Below are 19228 nucleotides of genomic sequence, written 5' to 3' on the forward strand. Positions count from 1 at the left end.
AAGTACACATATAAAGATGGCTCGTCATATGGGATACGGAATACTTTGCCGCAGATACCAGGCCTTTTCTATACATTTTGCCAAAGCAAAAACATCATTTTTTCAAACAGCCAGCGCAAAATCTCTCCTTCTTATTTCCAAAATATATCAGGATTGTTTTAACTAAATTGATTTAAAAAGAGAGTTTGTTAAATCACAATATAAAGGGCAATAAAAAAACAAAGTGAAATTCATCTTCCACAACCTGGAGATCACAGAATTCACACAAACGTAAATGTAAATGTAATGTTATAAATGCTCTCATTATGTATAAGTCTGATGTTGCCATTTAGACTTTCTGAAGCTGGAGATCTGACGATAAATCAATGCATTTGCATTACAAAATCCTCCTTATTCACTACATCCTCAGGACAAGCCTGATGTACACTGTCTTATATTTTCCATACGCAGGGGTTTGCACTCACAGAAACCTTTAAACCGACATCAAACTGTGTGACCATGCATTTATTTCTCCATATAAAGAAAAGCGCTGATCAAAAGAGTTCCCTTTACACATTTAGCCCAGCTTTTCTTCTGCCCCCTTAAATCACCCGGAGACAATCCCACCGCAAACACATTTACAACTGGACACAGCGATGTAAAGATTTCCTCAATAAATTGATCTTATGTCAAACAACAGTGGCAGGATTAGTGGGATAAAAAAAAAGAGAGTGAGGGATCAATCCCGGAGAAGGATCCAATCCACCTCTTCAGAATGAGAGGGCTTTAGGTTTTAAAACCAGAAAAGAGGAAATCACTAATGCATTTGTTTTTCCTCAAATTGAAATTCATGGAAATGAGGCTGGTGGTCCACCATGTGTGACACACCTCTCAGTTATCACACACCTCTCAGTTATCACAATTACCCAGGAGGCTTTGTTCTGCTCCGTCTTTAGGCTTTGTAGATCTATGATGGAGGTCAAAGCAGGAGCTCGCAGCCTCCAGGATATTCTCATGAACTGTTTTTGTATTTATTACCTGCTGCAGCACAGAAAGAACATTATCTCCTCACCTCTGACTCCTTTTGTATATGATATTACAAGAGGAAACTGCAGATGTGAGTGATATTGTTACATCAGCGGATGCACGCTGTTGATCTGGCACAGTGTGACTCCTCCCCCGCCCCCATTAAGTGATTTACAGTGTTCAGTCTGTTTATCTGCAGTGCAATTCAATAGAAAACCATTATATATTAAAAAAAAACATCATATTAATAACCCATATGCAAATGCAAGGTATTGCTCCTCTGTTGCATTTCATGCATGTGTGAATGTTTACATAAGTGTAGAAATACAATACAAATAATCCTATGGGTATTTCATATTTTTGTGACAAAGTATATGCAAATGTGCACAAAGCAGTATTATTACGAGGCCACGTGCTGTACTTTCCACAGCTTTACACGTGCATAAACAGATTCGCGTGTATTTGTCAGCATCCGTCCACCTGTGGTCCACCGTCCACCGTCCACCGTCCCCGGGGAGACGCTGCAGTGCTGAACCTGGACTTTCTTCTTCTTGTGCTTGTGTGGAGTAATGAGATCAGCTTTAATTAAAAAAACGGGCGAAATGTTGCTGTAAACGGTTGGATTGCTTTGACACTGTTTACAGGAAGGTTATCCACAAGTACGTTCAATGTATTTTTGCTTTTAATATGAAATGAAAGAGTAAATAATTTTTCTGCCAAGGACTGAAAAAATGACACTGAATCTTTTTCATCCTTTACTGGAGAGGCATTTCATTGAAATTGCATTTTAATCTTTTAAAATAACCTGTCGTTTGTTTATTCTTTTTTGTCGTCATCATGTGCAACTATTTTGTTATGAAGTAAATATATCATGTCTTATATATGTATATATATGGGTTCTATGATGATTACTGAACACTGCTGGGATCTGAGCTCCTCCCTTTGGTCCAGTGGTCGTAAGATATTTAACACAGTGGGAAATAAATATTCCCATGTATTGCTTATATAATAAAATATATTGCTTATATATATGATGTCTATACTACAATATTTTCTAATCTTACATGAAGTATACTTATACTTTTATGATATATCATAAAATATATGTATATATATTTTTTTTTTTTAATAAATCAGCAAATCTGACACTGAAATTGATTTATTTTCATGGATAATAAAAATATCCCATCACGTGAATGATATAATTCATGTTTTTTATGGTTCTGTAAAGACTTAGAGGACTTGATCAATGCTGCACAATCAGCTTGTTCTTTCGTTTTATAGAGAAAAAGTCAAGACTGCTTCGAGTATAAAGACATTTGTTTGTTTATCTAATTTGATTTTATTTGCGGCTCCATATTTTAATAAGATTCCAACACTATTCATTTTAATAGATTTGAAATGTGATTACTATAGGGCTGAACAATAAGTCATTTTCAAATCGCAAAATGAAACACAATTAGGAAATTGCAATATGACGGATCTTTGCCATCTTAAATGTGCATTGCAATATAGTTAAAGGTCCAGTGCGGATATATTTTAGGGGATCTATCAAAAAATTAAAATGACATTTTAATTTTTCTTTCCATTTATTTAATTATAAACTAAAAATTCATTATTGCACTGAATTTAAATCTCAAATGCCTTTAGCCACCGAGTTGAAAGGATGATAATATTGTGAGAAGCGACGTCCACTGAAATAATCACTTGTCTTTGTGAGAGTTGATCATATAAAGTGGTCTAAATCTGAGTCTGTGCCGCATCAGTGTGACACTCACACACCTCTTAGTCCTCATGCAGTTCATTACTGATATCTCAGACAGCTGGCGTTCAGAAACAAAGCCCTGCTTTTAAAAAATGGAACAAAGATATCTGCGCCGCGACACGTGGGCCTTTTAAAACGACAGCGATGCTACATAAGCTCTTCGATAGACGACTCCCCCCTCTCAAATTAATCCTGGAATACATACATTTATGGTCCCTGAGATTATAATCTTTTGGATATACTTTTTTTTTCCTGTTGGTATTTTAATGAGAGATCAACAATAAAACAGGTGTCATCACAACCTGCATCCAGAACATCACACAGACTGATGACCCAGCACCACCACAGCAATCTGCTCGTGTTCTGTAACAGCAAATATTTATCTCACAACTGCACTCCCCCCCCCCCCCCCCCCCCCTTCCGTTCTGCATGTTTGTTTGTTTTTTTTGCTCTTTTGACTGGAATCAACAGCATCATCACAGGTGCGGAGAATCCCGTCAGCGCCACAGCTCGTCTGTGTCGTGGAGGTGTCGGTATTCTGGTTTCCATCTGTCTGCGTTTCAGCGTGATTACGATCTGGCAGCATGTCATTTGAAATCCAAGATGTGACACATTTACATCTTGTTGTGAAAGCTGTAACCAAACAGCAGCTTTTGTTTCCTCACACATTTGGTTATTATTTCCTGGGTTCACAGCAGATCGGGAGACGCACTCATAATGTCCCCGCAACACCTTTTTTATATAATACTTGTTCCATGCCAATATACATACAGTATATGTATATTGGCATGGAACAGAACGTGGAATCATGTACTCATGCATAGAGAGCCAGACTGAGGTAATCTCTTCCGAATCTGAATCGTGAACACATCAAAAACACAAAGGACAAAGGTATTTATATGCATGTGCGTCATGTAATTCACATGTAATCGTAGATATGGGCTGTTAAATCTGAGCTGTAATGACTTAGATTTAGAGCTGAAACGATTAATCGATGAATCGATTATTAATCGATTACTAAATTAATCGGCAATTGATAATCGTTAATCGGTTTGAAGCTTTTTTCATGATTAAAACAAGATTTTCTGATTGTTTTAGCTTCTTAAATGTGAATATTTTCTGTGTTTCTTTGCTCCACATAAACAAAGAAATCATTAAAACTGAATCATTTTGGTTAATGGACAAAACAAGACGTTCAAGAACATCGTCAGTTCCAGGTTTGACAAACACCGATCAACGTTTTTTAACATTTTCTGACATTTTCTGGACCAAAATCTCCAAATTAATCGAGAAAATAATCGACAGATTAATCGATTATGAAAATAATCGTTAGTTGCAGCTCTACTTAGATTGAAACAATATGGAAATATTGACATAAACAGACAAACCACTGAGCAAAGCAGTGACGGAACAGGAAGTGCTGCGAACACGCTCCTTTCAAATGAATCAATGTTGTATTTAGTCAATATTATAACCACAAATTCAAAGTCATATATATATTATCTCATTGTTTCCTATGAGCTATTTCAGTAAACCAGAGGGAAAAATAAATCATTATTGCAATGTTGTTACTGACAAATTGCTTTCATCCGCTGTCAGACGTCACGCTGTTGATATTTGATTTATCTGAAGATGCAAGTAAATGTCTTGTTAAAGCAAAGCACTGCAGCTGGAAATGACTTTGACAAACACTGGGTCATTGTATGTACATTGTTTTTTATCAATAATTATATGAAGGAAGTATTTATAGAGTTATATACATATATTTAGCATCAAAACTCAAATGATGTTAGTTTGTCCATCGTGGGCTCCTGTAATACGTTTCACATACTTATAAAGTTTGATCAAAGGTTTTCAAAGTTGGAGAAGATTCTCATTGCTTTTGTACTTTTGTAATCTCACCATTAATAATGTCTTCATTCATTCAGCCGAGACTGAAATTTTAGCTTGAAATTAAAGATTAAAGATCACAGTAGCTCATGGTGGAGTGGTTATCACTGACTCATGAATACTAATGGTTTTTAGAATAAAGGCTCCTGACACAGCAGTTTACTTCCGGGGCCGACTAACTTAAGACATAACCGCGCACGAGGTCCGACTGACCAGCGACTGCGTACTTGATCAGTGATGACCTTTATGAAAAAATGTGATGCAAATCTGCAAATCATTCGTTCTGAAGGTGTGTGACTGTCTCTCTTCACTCCAGATACAGACTGACCACAGAAATTGAACAAATGTGTTATAGACGAGGCCTCATTCCTGCACTGCCCTTGGTTACGTTTACATTATACAACCTTGCAAAACTATACATTTGGCAGAAAAACGTGTAGGACTGCATCTCATCATTAGATCCTCAAGTCTGTTTGTTAGGAGACTCCACAGATATTGATGCACAATTAGGAAAAAGTAAAAAGACATTTCTCTCATTGGCCTCGTGTGTTGCCAGGAAGTGCAAATCCATGACATGGAAGTCTGACTCCCAAAAGCAAGATATGGTTTCGGTTTGGCAGCCGTATTTGGCCTCCAATGGACACACACTGTAAATGTCTGTAGTGGACAGGTTTGTAGAAAAGGTTATCAGGAGAATCGAACCTTTGGTCATTACTCAGGACTGACTTCTGTTTGTCTTGCCTCTTGTTTCATGTTATCTTTTCAGTTGGTTGGTGAAGGTGAAGGTGTTTGTAAGGTCACTGTGACCTTGACGTTTAATGACCAAACCTTTATCAGCTGAGCATAAACATGAATGCCACATGGGTAAGTGTGTAGGCGAGGACCTGTCATCAGGGTTATTGATGACTGTATTACATAGAAATTATAATATTATAATAAAATGACATTTTAATTACATATCAATTGATGTATGTTGTCTTCTGTGCACTGCATACCAACAGTTATGTTTGTTCATGACGTCAGGGAATGAAAATAGGGCTAAACTTGGGTTAAATGTACATATTTCCACATACACTCACATAGGGATTGGATTTAGTTTTTAACTGTATACAGTTAAATATATTATGTAACACTGCTGCATCAAATTATCTAAAAAACAAAGACCTAAAACATTTCCAATATTCTAAATATCAATCAGATAAATTAATCAGAATTGTAATTGTAAGTAATTGCTCATAATAATAATTTGTCACTAATGCTCACGATGACTCAAGGCCATTTGCTGCACAAGCTCTGCCCGTACAGTACAAATGCACATGGCAACACAAAAGAACATGGAAAGACAACGATTCCCATGATGCCACGCTGCTTCCCTGACGTCTTTTGTTATTGTTTTGATTAAGAGACTCAGAAATGACTAATTATTGTGCATTTAAAGCTTGATAACCATCACAACACATTTTTACTTTCTGAGACATTGCGGTCATTTTCACTCTATACATTTCCAGGGCACCAGCTGCTTGCCAAGCCACACACACACACACACACACACACACACACACACACACACACAGACACACACACAGAGCAGCAGCTTTCATGTTTAACAGCCTTCCATGATAAGAACTGTGGGCAACAATGATGTCTGCATCAATGGACCACTTCAGCACCACATCCGAAAGTCACATGGGATCAAACAGACATCAAAGCCACAATGAGAGCTGAGCAACAATGGGACAATAATTAAAGCCTCATGATATCAGCCATCTCACTCACACACACACACACACACACAAGCGTCTCTGTCGCAGAAATACAAGCAGCATCGTTTGATGCCCGTCACTTCAACACACACACCAAAACCCTTTCCACGCAGCCATACCTGCGACATCATACGTAAGCGAGTCACGTGACCACGGCAACGGAAATAAAACACTCACTTTTCATCCACTGAAGCAACTCTGATCATTACTCGCGGGGGCCGAGCGAGGGAAACTGTCACGGGCAGCACTAATGCAACAGAATCATAAACTGCCAAAGCTCCTCCATTGCACTGTTTAATGAGGCAATATACAAGAATATGCTTTGGCTGTATTGATTCACCCATGTTTTATCCATCCATGAATAATCAGGCTCATTTACTCCATTTATGGTGTAATTAATATCCAGAACGAGCTCATTTTTTTCTCGAGCTTTTTTTCCCCCCAGTGGTCCCTGATTAATGATCTTGTTGTTGTGTTTTTTTCAAGACGTCAGTGTTCAGTTTGTGGGGGGGATTTTTTTTTAACTGTTTGTGTGGAAGGAGGGACATCAGGTTGCATTTTCATCAAATTATATATGGAATAAATGTTCACGTGTCAAATTTAAGGAGAATTAATGGAATCCAAATTAGAAGTGTTTTACAGAAATGCAAATGTTTTATAACAATTTGAGGGTTAACGTCCAAACTATAGTTGTCCATCACTTTTAAGGAGCAGCAGGAGATATTTATAAAAGTCTATATACTGTATATGTGTTGTGCTTTCTCTTGCAAGATAGTAGATGTGAGTAAAACAAAGTTGTAGCATCAGTGCCCAAAAATGTCTTCAGGACGTCTACACAAGCGAGATGATGGTGATGACATAAGGTGCTTGTGCGTAATAGCGCGGAAACACGTTGGATGGCCTTTTTTCCCTTTGTGAGTGGGTGTGCTTAGAAGGAAACTGACACAGCTCGTGACGGGGAAAAGGAAGATGGGGAAAGAAAGAAAAAAAAAGAAAGATAAGGGTCCCTTGTACCTCCTCAGCACCGACGTCCTCCTCGCTGTCAGTGGGTTCCGGAGCTTTCACGAACCACCACTGGATCTCCAAATACACCGAAGCGGTGCCGCTCTGGAAAGCGCACGCCATTTCTATGTTCTGTCCCTCTTTAACAGTCATGTTAGAGGGCAGATCCGTGAAGCGACCTGCAGGGGAGAAAAGAGGGAGAGAGGAGGAGGTGGAAGGGAGAGTCGAAGGAGGTATTATCACTTAAATGATCATGGCTCGTGGCTGCATTCACACTTCATGGCCGTGGACGGCGTAACGCTACCAGAACCATGGTTAAATGTGCGCTCTTTGTTTTAATTGAATGAGATGACGACGGACCCCCTCTCCACCCCCACCCCCCCAAACACACACACACACACACACACACACACACACACACACACACACTCAAAACCCATCAATTCCACAGATACCGACGCGGCTTCATCCGGGGAGGGGAATTTACATAACGCACACGAGCACCGCGGCCGCAATCTTCTCCCCATTTCTTTTTTCTCATCTTCATGCATTAGCCAGTGCCTCCGTCTCCACAGCCACACGAACAACTGCATAAACTTGACTGACAAGCACGACCGTTAACAATAAAGTGTGATTTAAGAGTGAACACAGCCCCAAAAAGAGTGGCGCACAGGAGGACATTCACTGTGCAAACTTCAATAACGAACAGGTCGACGACAGATTAAAAGATTTAAAGGTGTGTGTTTGCGATGTGTGGATGCAGCAGAAGGAGCACAAACAGTGCAGTTTGAAAGTAACCGCACATGAAGCAGCAGCAGCAGCAGCCGACTGCGCCTGGGCTGTGGATTTCAGGACCACGGACAGCTGTATTCAGCATCAGCAGAGGTTGAAGCGCTGTCCGTGGTGCTGAATCGACCCGTCAAAAAACTAAACCACTATTTCAATAAGTTATTCAAATAAGAGCCAAAACCTGTGTTTTTTTTTAGCACGAGAGAAAACGCAGCCTCTCGTCGTTCATCTCCCAAACCACTTGATCTCAAACAATCACCAGTTGCATATTTTTCCTCATCATCGCCTCCTTGATTATTTCCTTTGCGTCACATTTCCTCCATCACTATATGTTTATCATAAATCACCTGACTTGAAAACCGAAACATTTGCCCTCGTTTTTCGCGTCCCCTTCCCTTTGCGCGCCCTCCTTTGCTTTTGCAGAAAAGGCTGCGCACTTTTAACACTTTCTCCGACCGAGCTGCTTTCAGCACGCAGGGCGGCAAACACACCGATGACACCGAGACATAAACTGACGGAACAAGAGCACCGAAACAAACACGTATACTGTACATGAGATCCTTACCCTCAAAGGAGAATCCGAACTGCACACAAAATCCAGCTAAGAAAACAAATCCAACAGTATCATGAGAGGTCCACATCATTCCAGTATAGAGGGCACGATTTTCACATCAGCCGAAGGAAGAAAAAAATATCAGACGAATCTTTCCAACTGCAGGGAAACGGTGAAAAAAAATAAGCCTTCACAGCAGCAAAGTCACACAGTTGCCGAACGAGTTGGTTTAAACGGAGATTGCCGAAGGTGGAACATGCTGCAAAAGCACAGCCTTTCTTTCGGTAACCAAGTTCTTTCTTTTCTTGCTTCTTTTCTTCCTCCCTCTGTTTCTCTGCAGGAGACACCGTCGACTGCTCAGCTCCACTGAAGTCTGGGAAATAGCCGCTGCTGCTGCTGCTGCTGCTGTTGCTGCTGCTGCTGCTGCTGCTGCGGTCTTCTTCGTCTGCGCTACCGGAGAGACGTCAGTCTAGTGGATGATCAGTGGAGCATCCGCGCGCGCGCACACACACACACACACACATATACACACACACCTCTGCAAATCTAGTCCTCTCCTGGCCGCCTACTGTCACCTTGGGCCTGGTTTTCAAAATGCGCCACGAGAAATCGTTATGAGGGGATTTTATTTCTACTGTGCGCCAGATGATGTAGAGTTTTTTTTTGTTGCATGATTTCCCTGATATGATTATGTCATCGTGTCCTGTTGTTTGGCCACTATATTATTCTCTCTAAGCCTGTGATCTGTTCATTAACACTGGGGTTCCGTTCAACTCGAGCTGTGGCCTAGAGAGAGAATGTCATGAATGAGCTGAACGTTGTGATGTTGAAATCAAAGGGTGGATAATGGCATATTAATACAAGAACAAGAGCATGGCTGTTAAACGCAGTGTCAGCATTCCCAACTAATAATAATAACAAAGAGATGACGAGCAGATACATTGTTACTGTCAGCGTTGGTCTAAAACTGATCAAAATCACTGGATCAGAACAGTTAAAAAATGTCCTATTTACAATCCAAATATACAGAATATCACATACAACACGATCCCGTCATCGATGCATCACCTGACGAGAATATGACTGAGTGAGAGATCTACTGATGAGCTGTGTGAGCTTTTCAGAAAAGGGTCAAAAGATTGTGACTGACTGACATTGGCATTGATCAGTGTCGGGAGTGGACACAAAAGAGTGCTAACAAGCCACCTCTAACTAAAGGTCCACATGCACAGTATGTCATTGTTGTTGCCAAGGGTTTCTCAATTTGAGCTTCACGTTTGTTCCAGAAGTTACAGCAAAGGAGACCAAAATGAAACTGGAGATTTTTGGAATCATTTTGACAACTCAGATACTGAATAATATTCATGTAGAACATAGTATTAAAGGTGACAGAGTGGTCCTGTTGCACATATATGTTAGTTATGGAGGTCTACTTACATATATTAACTTGTTTTTATGCTCAAAAACCTCCTAGTTGCTGTAAACGAGCCGATAGAAATCCTCTTTTCTGACGCTGTTTTTCTGCTGCGAGATTTCAGAGTGAACTTTCACCCCCAGAAGACAGAGTCTTGTGATTGGCCAGTACTATCCAGCACATCCGTTCTCAGAAGCGCAGCGCCCCCCTCTGGAACGGTGGATGCACTGCGCCTCATTATCAAAACATTGTTTTAACAGTGTTTTAAAAATAGCTTCTTCACGACTCCCCGCCTCAGTCCCTTTGACGACCTTTGACCCGGAGTCAGACCCAGAGTCAGAAGACACTGTCGCTCGTGAAACACCTCCACAACGGACGTTATTCTTCTTCTGCGATTCAATGTACGCAACCGGATGTGCCCGGACTAGTGCCCGGAGCAGGAGGATCTGCTGTTCAGGAGAACCGCTGTTTACGTAACCGGACCGGGTTTTTTCAGAGATCTCGCTGAGCTCGAGATTACAATAAAACACAGCGTTCTCAGCAGTGGCTGAACTGTTTGTTTTGAACCTTCAGGGCTTCATAAACAAGGTAATGACGCAGATACACACTAAAAAACTGCGTTAATAGGAACTTCCGGTCTAGGTCCACTTTAATGTGTTCAAATGTGCAGCTGCCTGTCTAAGAGGTTTGATGATATCTGCCTGGGATGGGAGCAAATTGGAGGGGGGGGGATCAGTGACCCAGCAAGTGCAGGGCAAGCATGACACGACCAGAGTCATTAAGACAGAAGAGACCCCTGCTGCAATAGTATTAGTCTCCTGTGCAGACACTGTCTGCCCTTTGGCCACAAATCGTGTCTCTGATTTTTCTTTTTTTTTTTCTTTTACTATAATTGATTTGAAGACAAATCAGGGATCATCCTTCTGGGACGAGCACTTTTCTCTTCCGTCAACAAAAGCGTCTGCAGGCACGAGGTATTAAAAAGAGCCTGGTGTCAAAGTCATGCTGGATAATCGCTGGTCCCAGCTGTCAGCTTCCTCACAGCACATTCACCACTGTACTCTCAGGACAAATGACAGCGTCTTTTAAACCTCAATTCTGCAACACTTGACAACACAATGATCACGCTGGTCTTTTCAAGTAACTCTTTTAAGGAACATTGGCTGACTCTACAAAAACATGGTTTAGGAAGGTGTAAAATGATGGTAGCAATGGTAGCCCAGTGCTAGAGCGAGCCAAATTGAAGGTTGTGGGTTGTCATTAATCATCAAACCAAATTTTCAGTGAGAACTAGCCTGCTTGTTTTATGCTTTCTCTGTACAGGGGTCCAGCAAAGGGTAGGCACAGTGCAGTCAGTGCTGACGCTGTGTCCATATCTTTAGTCTGCCTTCACACGAGTTAAGAGGAGCACATCCGTCTTATTTAAATAGAAAGTTGAGAAATGCAAAACTGTTCTTTCATTTCTCTAATCATCAGAGTCTGTTGCAGAATGGAAGAATGATGATGACCCAGTTGTGAAGTGATGGAGCGGAGAAGGTGAAGGTCTGGAAAACTGGAAACTCACGTTGCTTTAATGACACTGGGAACACACAGTGACATTGTCCAGGGTGAAGGTGAGGAGGGAGTGTGCTTGTTATCTATAGATAGATAGATAGATAGATAGATAGATAGATAGATAGATAGATAGATAGATAGATAGATAGATAGATAGATAGATAGATAGATAGATAGATAGATAGATCGAAGTCAATGCACTATCAAAGTGCATCAGGGCAAATGGATCATTTCCTGATTTAAAAAAAATCATTTAAATTATTCCTTAAGAGATTTGCAAATATTTTCAACAGATCCTTGTTCAGGGTGGTGCTGACTATTATGATGGTGAATTTCAAGTCATTCCAAGATACTTTTTATTTTCGAGAAGAAAGTCAGCTCACTGTCAAAGTGCATCAGGGCAAATGGATCATTTCCTGATTTTCAAAAATTCATAAAAAATATTCCTTAAGAGGTTTGCAAATATTTTCAACAGATCCTTGTTCAGAGCGATGCCGACTATTATGATGGTAAATTTCAAGTCATTCCGAGATACTTTTTGTTTTTTTGAAGAAAGTCAGCTCACTGTCAAAGTGCATCAGGGCAAATGTATAATTTCCTGATTTTCAAAAATTCATAAAAAATATTCCTTAAGAGATTTGCAAATATTTTCAACAGATCCTTGTTCAGAGCGATGCCGACTATTATGATGGTAAATTTCAAGTCATTCCAAGATACTTTTTGTTTTTTTGAAGAAAGTCAGCTCACTGTCAAAGTGCATCAGGGCAAATGTATAATTTCCTGATTTTCAAAAATTCATTAAAAATATTCCTTAAGAGATTTGCAAATATTTTCAACGGATCCTTGTTCAGGGCGATGCCGACTATTATGATGGTAAATTTCAAGTAATTCCGAGATACTTTTTATTTTCGAGAAGAAAGTCAGCTCACTGTCAAAGTGCATCAGGGCAAATGGATCATTTCCTGATTTTCAAAAATTCATTAAAAATATTCCTTAAGAGGTTTGCAAATATTTCCAACTGATCCTCGTTCAGAGCGATGCCGACTATTATGATGGTAAATTTCAAGTCATTCAGAGATACTTTTTATTTTTCGAGAAGAAAGTCAGATCACTGTCAAAGTGCATCAGGGCAAACGTACCTTTTTTTTCCTGATTTTCAAAAAATTATTAAAATTAAACACCATTTCGTGCATATTTTCAAACATAGCTCATCTTACACACACACACCTCAGTCATAAATCTTTTTTTATTTTTTTTTATGCATTATTGATTATGTATAGCTCTTGTTAGCCCCCTAGTGGCAGACATGTGTACTTACTGCCGCGAGTAATATACTACTAACATGTCTGCTCTAAAAATAAATCTGATTTACAAAATTACAAGTCTGCAATAAAACAATGCTTAAACTCTCTTGACTGTAAGTATCGATGCTTTCCGTAAATTGAGGACATTTCATGAAGTCAAATGTATTCAGGAAGCGGCAATAACAATCTCAGAATCCATCAACTCCTTGTCTAGAAAGAAATTAGCCTCTGGGGCAAAGATACAACAAGATAATATTTTGCGGCTTCCAGTGTAGACTGCAGATATCTGGGCCAAGACTTTCCATTTCCCTTTTGTGGTTGAGTCATTATGAGCCAACTAGCAACACGAGACATGGAAATTGAGTTGTAGATGAGAGACAAAAACTCAGGGAGTTTTCAGTTTCAATCTATTAACAGCTAATTGCATATGAATGTAGATTAAAAAAAAAGAAAAAGAAAAAGCAGGTAGATGATGCATTTCACTCTAAAAAAAAAACATCAACATAGAATCCTCCTGCTCAAAAAAACCCAGCTATTCAGCAGTGTCGCTGCCAGTGCACTGCAGCTGTATACGCACAGACACTCCCTCAGTCAGGTCCCATGCCTTTGATTGATGCAGCAAATAAAGAAAGACAAAACAGAGACAGTAGAATAACATAAATGACCAAAATGTACGCACTGCAGCTTTAAGGATCAGGCAACATTTTAGGTTCAGTTCTGTGGATTATAGGGGAAGATAAGGTGTAGTTCTGACAGTGATAAACATGTGAATAATACATGGAGCAATAGGTTTTAAATGCTGCCGCAGTGGCAGGAAACAAACAGCAGTTTCACGTGTTAAGGTTTGATGTTTCACTGACCCGTCCTCCCACCTCGACCTCCTCCCCACGCAGCTCTGTCACACTATAATAATGTCACCTGACTTCCTCCTCTGCTTCTCCCCATCATAATTACTGCAAGGCACGACAGGGCTGCAGCAGCAGCAGCTGGTGCTGTGTTCATCTCCAAAGAAGGTCTCCAAACTATTTCAGAGGCAGGTCTGAGGCTACAGCTGAGGACTGTTAGTGTGAAATTAGCAGATATTTTTCTATTCTATTATTTGTTTTAGTTCTGTTTGTGCATCTTTACATGTACTCTCACAGTCATTTATTGTGGACCTCATTTCCCATATTCAAGTCAATGCACTCATTCATTATTATGAATTTGATGCCAATCACATTATCCTGTCATTGCACAGCTACTTAAGTAAAACAGAACTCTGACATGACTGTTTCTTCCCCCAAACAGATCAGAACTGTGTCAGTCGCCTTCACGCCAACGTCTTCGACTGCTGCCATCATAGGTGCGTTTGTGTTACTTAATAAAGGCTCTTAAACAACTAAGTAAATCAGTCAGATTTTATTATTTTGTAGAATGTTTCAGACAAAATAATGGAAGTGAAAGTGGCTTAAAAACAGTGAGTGATGAGGAAACACGGGACTAAAAATGCTAATGTTAAAAGAAAAAGTCAAGAGGAATAAAAAAGAAGAGAAAAATAAATCAATGGAAATGATTGATGCTAAACTTGCTACAATGTAATAATGGATTTGCAACAGAAATGTAAAATATAAAGGTTGATAAGAACGTGATAGAATATAATGTTAATATATAATTGTATTAAATTAACGTACAAATAAAATTCAGTGTACAATTTATAAAGCAAAAGGTTCCAGTTGAGCAAAAGTCAAAACATAAAGAAAAACAGCTAATGACAGATGGCACATACCATCATGTTATTCTTATAGGGTTCCTGATTCAGCCAGTTTTGCCCCGTGTGAGTTGATGTTGACAGATTTGTGCAGTCAGATTAATACATGGTTGATTATATAATCAGAGCAGCCTCTCTAACACTTAGCAGTTACATGGAAATAACAGATAATGATTCAGTCAGATGTGAGAGTCTAAGCCGAGCCATGTGTATAATGAACATTATATATAATTGTATGAAAAAAAAAAAAATCATACTTAAATGAAATTGCATTTTTATACTGTATTTGTTTTATTTGTGCGGCTGAAAATAAAGGAGTTTAACCTCCGATGACCTTTGTGGTGCAAAATCAAACGTCCGGGCCAGATAACTGACCAATTATCTGAGTAAATAAAGCATTTAATTTCTCTGCCTTGCGGGAAGAAGAGGTGATTTGGACAATCGCCCACGAGTTATTTCTGAAATCCCATCCTCTTTTTTTCATCTCTAATGGCTTTGAGGCGAGGAAAAAAAACAAAAAAACATTCACATCGACAGAGTTATTTGTTCTGGTAACTTGATGTTCAGCTGTTGCAGACACTGATCATTAGAAAGGGAGGAGGAGGGGGAGGAGGGGAATAAAGCAGTGTCACCTCTTCTGCACCAGACCCTCAGCGCATTTCCACTTTCAAGAAATACCATCTGCCCTGTCAGTACAATGGCCATTAGGCGGTGGAACCACAGTTTAGCTGGTTCCCTGCCAGCACCCATTTTGTCAGCCTGAGCACACTCTCCACGAGGCTCGCTGAGTGCGACAGAGTGCATCAAAAAATAATTAAACACTTTTTTTTCCAGGGTGATGATGCACGCAGTAATTAATTGCTTGAATTGCATTCAGTAATGTTCATTAATGTGACTACAGCACAATAATAAAGCTTTTCCACCAAACTGTCTCATCTCTTGTTATCTCACTTCCCCCCAAGGTTTCATGGTCCTAATATGTGGTCGTGGAGAGTAACCGGCATGTCAATAAGCCTCAATAAACACACGGCGGCCGGTGGAGCAAGTTTTACGACAAACAATATTCATAAAGCTAATGTACGCGAGGAACATATTAGCATATAATGAAAAAGAGGCTTTTTGACTCACTCTCACTCTCAGTGTTCCAACGGAAAGTCGCTAAATGCGGCCCAGAGAAGCCGCTAGATGTCGCCAGTAGGCGGCATACGGTAATTTATTCATATATGTGATCTCATTTGCATATTGACAACGTTAGACCCAGTGCCTTTTGATTATATTCTTTACGCTATATTTAAATCTAAACAGAAGAATCAGATTGAAAGTCAAAACAGAACAATGGCCTTTTTTTTTTGCGTGTTTTTCTTCTTTTGTGTATATTATTTGTGCGTGTCACAGTTGGATGCACTTTAAAAGGAGCGAACATGTCTAATTTCAGAATTCAGATGAGGACGAGTGTGATGGATTAAGTTTGGGGAAGAGTGAAAACAAAAGCCATCCACACACACACACACACACACACACACACACACACACACACACACACACACACAGACAGACACTGTTTTACTTGGATGAATAATACAGATTAGGTGATTTGTTCTGCACACGTGTCTCCCTGTCTCTGTGTCTCCACACCGACTCTCCAGAGTCAGATGCAGCTCGTTCATGCGGCAGAAATGGCTCAGACAGTAGGTTGGGTTATGCCAGAAAGTCACAAGTTGCTTTTTTGAAAAAAAAAAAAAAAAAAAAAAAAAAAAAGAAGCCCACGGTTGGTGTAGTGGTTAGCACTCTTGCCTTTGCAGCAAGAAGACCCGGGTTACTGAGTTCGAGCCCCGTTTGGAACAACTTCGGAACAAGGGCCTTTCTGCAAGGAGTTTGCATGTTCTCCCCGTGTGTGCGTGGGTTTTCTCCGGGTTCTCCGGCTTCCTCCCACAGTCCAAAAACATGCGATATGGGGATTAGGTGTGAGTGTGTGAGTGAATGGTTGTTTGTCTCTATATGTGGCCCTGCGATGGACTGGCGAACTGTCCAGGGTGTACCCTGCCTATCGCCCAATGTCTGCTGAGATAGGCACAGCACCCCCCGTGACCCTCTGGTGGGGGAAAAAGCGGTAGATAATGGATGGATGGATGGAAAAAAAAAGAAAAAAGTCGCCTGCGGGGGTTTGAAAAGTTTCTAAATATAGTGACAAATGTCTCTCTATGCTCTCACTAAAACCATGTTTAAGTTCACCACAATAAAATAAAAAAATCTACAATGTCTTAAGAATAAATTCACTTTAAATAGACGTGTGTGCGCTACTCATTCCTCTGTTTACAGGTCAGAGGTCAAGGTCAGTTACAAGAGATGTGACGTGTGTTCTTTGGTCTTTGATTGTAAAGAAGGTGACACAACACTGTCTGACTGAACAAGGAGATGTTTCTGAATTCCTCAGATAATCCACACTGACTGTTATATAGACATTAAAGGGATAGTTCAGTATTTTAGACATAAGACCTATTTTCCAACTCAGCCGGTGTGATGGAGACGTCTGGAGACGTTTTCAAGAAATTTCATTCAGTTATTCTAGTTGCCTCATAGCGACTCCACAGTGTTCCCGAGGCAAATCAATTGTAACGGCAGACTATCGATGTACATGTCTGTTCTTTTCAGATCTGTAGTGACATATAAATAAAATTAAATTGGTTTTTAACAATTTGGTACCGAAGAAATCTCAAATGGCACAGACGGTGCCAAGCTGTGCCAAAAGTGAGAACGCCCAGACATCTCTTAATTAAAACCTCTGTAATTTCACTCTGCTTCACTTCAGCAGCATCAGACTTTGCACAGCTCGTGTCCACGTGTTGTTACATGACCTCCATGTGTTTTTAAGCTCCTACTGCATATTTTAAAGGTGATATTTGCTTTAAAATACAATGTTTTTTTAGGCGAGAGAAAAAAAATCCTTCAGTTATGCTGTGTTCCATGTACATTTACTCTGACACAGTGGCATCTACAGTGAAACTTACACCTCTGGTGGAATCTCACAAGTGTTATCTTCTAACTGCAGAGGTTTACTCTATTTAGTTTGGGCATGTCATTTTCGAGCAGGGACTACCAAAAAGAGGGTCAGGGAAGAAGTGGTTAAACTGAGCAACTCTTTTTCTCACACCGAGGCCACAGAGTTGTGATGAAGTAGTGTTAGTGTTTTTCCGTGTCAACTTTCACCTCCTGTCCTGTCTTCTCTTGTGATTGTCCGCCCTGTCCTAATGTGTTTCACCTGTGTCCTTGTTGTCCCACCTGTGTGTGATTATCCCTGCCTTCCTCCCTCCTGTATTTAGTCTCTGTGCTCCCCGGTGTCTAGGTCCATTTATTTTGTTTCAGTTCCCTGTGTTTAAAGCTTTTCTTTTTGCCTTCGCCTCCTTCTTTGGATTGCATTTGCCTTTTTTGTGGCTTTGTTGTTTTAATAAGGACTTTTTTTTCAATCTGCAAACCTGAGTGCTAATGTTTGCACATGGTGACGCTCTGCTTGACCGTGGCTCGGTTCACTGGAACAAACAGTGACCTCATCAATACGAGGTTCTTGTTTCATGTGTTCCTGAGATTTGTGGCTCAGCTTCAAAGCAGTCGCAGATAAATGATCGCCGGGGTCGTCGTCGTTACTACGCGAACAAGTGACATGTGAGCGGTGAGTGATGTGCTATACGGTATAAATGGGCTCCAGAGCATTGTATGAAATATTCATGGCCCTCCTCAGACATGTTTAGTAATTCCAGACCATCGTGTCTCTCCATGTTAGATATATAAATATATATATATTCCACAGTAGTGCTTAAATGACTATTCACCCTATTTATCTGACTCTCAGTGTTATGCCACTGCAATTGGCAAGTTTAAAAAAAAAAAAAAAAAAAAAAAAAAGCAGAGTTGGGGAACCTTTTTTTTTTTTTTTTTTTTCTATCATTTTCTGCCATTTCCATTTTTATAACATCCTTCAAAGGCCGTGCTAAATTACTGGGCATTTATATCTCACAACTTCTTTAAAGTCATAGCAGCAAAATCGGCTTCTTTTTGGTGCCGTGCCTTATGTCTGATATCAAGTGGTGGTGATGATGATGATGATGATGATGATGATCAGTTATCTGGTGTTGAAGTTACTTTGTCTGGTTCTAGCATTTGCAGCGTCAAACCCCTTTAAGGACAGTTTGTACAAAGAAACTATAGAGTCACAGTTAGCAAAACCCTTTCCTCAAACATTGCATTAGTGTTGGGTTTTCTCGTGAGCTGAAATGTCTTTTGTCCTTTGATGTAAAAATCCTAAAGATGAGGAAATGGAGTAGAGCAGAACAGAAAGAAGAGCAGACGCCTGCTGTGAAACTCTGAATCCAGAACATCAGCACAAACGTTGATGAACAGTGACGTACTCGCTTTGGTCCCTACGAAAATGAGGGAAAGTTATTTGT

General features: G+C 40.0%; 1 protein-coding gene across 1 annotated transcript in view; it reads right to left on the reverse strand.

The window, feature by feature from the left end:
* Positions 1–8858, reverse strand: part of vstm2a (V-set and transmembrane domain containing 2A) — a gene marked incomplete at both ends in the record, with an annotated part of 85633 nt that extends 76775 nt beyond the window's left edge. Inside the window, 2 exons of the mRNA XM_083901927.1 lie at positions 7438–7604; positions 8780–8858. Coding sequence (XP_083758053.1) covers positions 7438–7604; positions 8780–8858 — 246 coding nt within the window. The remainder of the gene's footprint in view (positions 1–7437; positions 7605–8779) is intronic.
* Between the last annotated feature and the right edge of the window lie 10370 nt (positions 8859–19228).

The sequence above is a fragment of the Microchirus variegatus genome, assembly GCF_963457635.1.
Source record: "Microchirus variegatus genome assembly, chromosome: 15".
In the NCBI taxonomy this organism is placed as follows: Eukaryota; Metazoa; Chordata; class Actinopteri; order Pleuronectiformes; family Soleidae; genus Microchirus; species Microchirus variegatus.